Source organism: Empidonax traillii, unplaced genomic scaffold (genome assembly GCF_003031625.1).
Source record: "Empidonax traillii isolate 1590-97213 ecotype Southwest subspecies unplaced genomic scaffold, ASM303162v1 scaffold2729:size26980, whole genome shotgun sequence".
Taxonomy (NCBI): domain Eukaryota; kingdom Metazoa; phylum Chordata; class Aves; order Passeriformes; family Tyrannidae; genus Empidonax; species Empidonax traillii.
Genome location: NW_020957922.1, coordinates 10529 through 14353, shown reverse-complemented (window position 1 = coordinate 14353; position 3825 = coordinate 10529). Strand labels below are relative to the sequence as shown.

General features: G+C 57.0%; 1 protein-coding gene and 1 long non-coding RNA gene across 2 annotated transcripts in view; both read left to right on the top strand.

The window, feature by feature from the left end:
• Positions 1-956: 956 nt before the first annotated feature.
• Positions 957-3825, top strand: part of DNAJC27 (DnaJ heat shock protein family (Hsp40) member C27) — a gene marked incomplete at its 3' end in the record, with an annotated part of 5698 nt that continues 2829 nt past the window's right edge. Inside the window, exons 1-4 of the mRNA XM_027910098.1 lie at positions 957-1079; positions 1711-1793; positions 2142-2211; positions 2522-2787. Coding sequence (XP_027765899.1) covers positions 993-1079; positions 1711-1793; positions 2142-2211; positions 2522-2787 — 506 coding nt within the window. The remainder of the gene's footprint in view (positions 1080-1710; positions 1794-2141; positions 2212-2521; positions 2788-3825) is intronic.
• On the top strand, positions 2815-3778 carry LOC114072176. Its single transcript, XR_003574141.1, has 3 exons — positions 2815-3021; positions 3176-3403; positions 3647-3778. It is a non-coding gene; the product is annotated as an uncharacterized LOC114072176 (long non-coding RNA).

Sequence of the window (3825 nt, the reverse complement as noted above, 5' to 3'; positions counted from 1 at the left end):
CCCCTTCCAGAGCCTGCAGGGGCTCCAGGAGAGCTGGAGAGGGATTTGGGATCAGGGCCTGCAATGCCTGGAAGGACACAGGGAATGGCTTCCCACTGGGAAAGGGGAGATTGGGAAGGGATTCCCGGCTGGGCTGGAATTCCCAGGGAAGCTGTGGCTGCCCCTGGATGATCCCTGCAGTGTCCCAGGAAAGGCTGGAGCAAGGATCAAGTGGCAGGGACAAGGGGACAAGGGACAGGGGACAAGCGACAATGAGCACGTGACAGCGACAAGAGGCAGGTGACAAAGGACACGGGACTGGTGACAAGTGAGGGAGGACAAGGGGCAGGTGACAAGGGTGAGGTATGAGGGGACAAGTGACAAGGGCCAGGGGACAGGTGACACGTGACAGGGGACAAGGGGCAGGTGACAAAGGACAAGGGACAATGAACAAGGGACAGGTGACAATGGACAAGGGACAGGGCGCAGGTGACAGTGGACAAGGGACAGGTGACAGTGGATAAGTGACAAGGGCTGGGGACAGGTGACAGGAACAAGTGACAGGGGACAAGGCGCAGGTGACAAAGGACAAGGGACAAGGAACAAGGGACAAGTGACAGGGGACAATGAACAAGGGACGGGGGACAGGTGACAGATGACGAGGGGATAGATGACAATAGACAAAGTGACAAGCGACACGCGCCAGTCCGCGTGACAGCCCCCGTGCCACGTGACGGGGCCACGTGACACCACCCCCCCCTTCCCTCCGCTGGCGCCCCCTGCCGGTCATCAGCGGGCCCCCCCTACCAACCCCGAAGTCTCGCGAGAACTCGGGCTTGGGCTGCATTGCCGCCGCTGTGCGCTGCCCGAAGTCTCGCGAGAGCTGCGGCGCGGAGCGGCGCGGCGAGGGCTGAGGGGGAAAGCGCCGCTCCCTCTCCCTCCATCCCTCCCTTCATCCCTCCCTCCATCCCTCCCTCCGACGCTCCCGCGGGTCCTCCCGCCCCGGGCCCGCCATGGAGCCCAGCCCGCCGAAGCGGAAGGAGCCGCGCAAGGCGCTGCGCGTTAAAGTCATCTCCATGGGCAACGCCGAGGTGGGCAAGGTGAGAAGCGCCGATTGGCGGGCGGGAGGGGAGGGGCGGGCCGGGCGGCCAATGAGAAGCGTGGGGGGGCGGGCGCTGCGATGAGGGAGGATGCGGATTGGCGGGCTGGAGGCTGGGCGAGCCAATCAGAGGGGGGTGGGACTAAGGGATGATTGACGGAGGCGGGACGCGGGGTTGGGGATGATTGACAGCTCAGGGGGCGTGGCGGAGGGAGATGATTGACAGCTCAGAGGATGATTAACAGCTCGGGGGAGGATGATTGACAGCTGGGGGTGTGGCGGAGGGGATGATTGACAGCTGAGAGGGCGTGGCAGAGGGAGGATGATTGACAGCTGAGAGGGCGTGGTGGAGGAGGATGACTGATTGACAGCTGTGGGGGCGTGGCGAAGGATGGATGTCTGACAGCTCTGGAGGATGATTGACAGCTCTGAAAAGAATGATTGACAGCTGAGGGGGCAGGACCTCCTTGGTATCATCGCTTTTGATTGGCTGCTGGACCAAATGGGTGTGGTCAGCACTACCTTAAAGTGTCCAGGAGCCTCTGGGAATTCCCTGTTTTTTTGGGAATATGGGGCTGTTTGGGGCCATTCCCGCTGAGATTCCCATTTCCCCCCCCCCCCACTTTTCCCAGAGCTGCATCATCAAGAGGTACTGTGAGAAGAGGTTCGTGTCCAAGTACCTGGCGACCATCGGCATCGACTATGGAGTCACCAAGTGAGGCCACGGACACGGCACACGGGCCGGGAAACCGGGATGGGCCCAGGGAATCTGCTCCCTGCCAGGGGGGGTGTCCCCAGTTCCCAGGGAACGAGGGCCAGGAGGAGAGGGAACGGCCTCCAGCTGGGCCAGGGGAGGTTTAGTGGGATATTGGGAACAATTCCCACATGGAAAGGGTGGTTAAACATTGGAATGAACTTCCCAGGGCAGGGCTGGAGTCGCCATCCCTGCAGGGATTCCCAATCAATCCCTGGGGATGTGGCCCTTGGGGACATGGGATGGCCTCAGAGGGCTTTTCCAAGCTGCCCAATTCCACGATTCCCAGGTTTCCCACGTCTCTTCCAGGGTGCAGATCAGGGACCGGGAGATCAAGGTGAACATCTTTGACATGGCGGGACATCCCTTCTTCTACGAGGTACGGCTCCCTTCCCCTTCCCTGCCTTTTCCATCCCCACATTCCATAAAAATCCCTCTGAATGAATCCTGAGTGTCCTTTTTCCTGGAATGGTTTGGGTGGGAAGGGATTTTCAGGATCATCCCATTCCATGTTCAGGGACAATTCCCGCTATCCCAGGGGATCCAACCCGGCCTGGGACACTGCAGGGATCATCCAGGGGCAGCCACAGCTTCCCTGGGAATTCCAGCCCAGCCGGGAATCCCCTTCCCGATCTCTGGCCGTGGGAAGCCATTCCCGGTGTCCCACCCCACGTGTCCCCCTTTTCCAGGTGCGGAACGAGTTCTACAAGGACACCCAGGGGGTGCTCCTGGTGTACGACGTGGGCTCCAAGGAATCCTTCGACTCGCTGGACTCGTGGCTGGCCGAGATGAAGCAGGAGCTGGGCCCCCACGGCAACATGGACAACGTCGTCTTCGTCGTCTGCGCCAACAAGGTGGGGGTCCCGGAGATTCCCGGCGTTCCCACGGGGAATTCGGAGCCCGGGAAAGGCGGGAAGAGAAGGGAGAGTTGGAGGGAAGGTGTTCTGGGAGAGGGGTGGGAGGGACAGGGGGGGGTTTGGGGGTGTTTGTGAGGGGAAAATGGGGGATTTGGGAATGTCTGTGAGGAACAAGAGGGGTTTGGGAATGTTGGTGAGGGAAAAATGGAGGTTTGGGAATGTTTATGAGGGAAAAAAGGGGATTGGGGAATGTTTGTGAGGGAAAAATGGGGATTTGGGAATGGTTGTGAGGGAAAAAGGGGATTTGGGAATGTTTGTGAGGAACAAGAGGGGTTTGGGAACGTTTGTGTGGGAAAAATGGGGATTTGTGAATGGTTGTGAGGGAAAAATGGGGATTTGGGAATGGTTGTGAGGGGAAAATGGGGATTTGGGAATGGTTGTGAGGAACAAGAGGGGTTTGGGAATGTTGGTGAGGGAAAAATGGAGGTTTGGGAATGTTTATGAGGGAAAAAAGGGGATTGGGGAATGTTTGTGAGGGAAAAATGGGGATTTGGGAATGTTTGTGTGGAAAAAATGGGGATTTGGGAATGGTTGTGAGGGAAACATGGGGATGTGGGAATGGTTGTGAGAGAAAAATGGGGATTTGGGAATGGTTGTGAGGGAAAAATGGGGATTTGGGAATGTCTGTGAGGGGAAAAATGGGGATTTGGGAATGTCTGTGAGGGGAAAATGGGGATTTGGGGATGGTTGTGAGGAACAAGAGGAGATTGGGAATGGTTGTGAGGGAAAAATGGGGATTTGGGAATGTTTGTGAGGGAAAAATGGGGATTTGGGAATGTTTGTGAGGGAAAAATGGGGGTTTGGGAATGTGAGGGAAAATTGGGGGTTTGGGGATGTTTGTGAGGGAAAAATGGGGATTTGGGAATGTCTGTGAGGAAAAACGGGGATTTGGGGAAGGTTTCTGAGGAAAAAGAGGGATTTGGGAATGTTTGTAAGGGAAAAATCAGGATGTGGGAATGTTTGCGAAGAAAAAGAGGGATTTGGGAAAGTTTATGAGGGAAAAATAGGGATTTGGGAATGTTTGTGAGGGAAAAATGGGCATTTGGGGATGTTTATGAGGAACAAGAGGGGTTTGG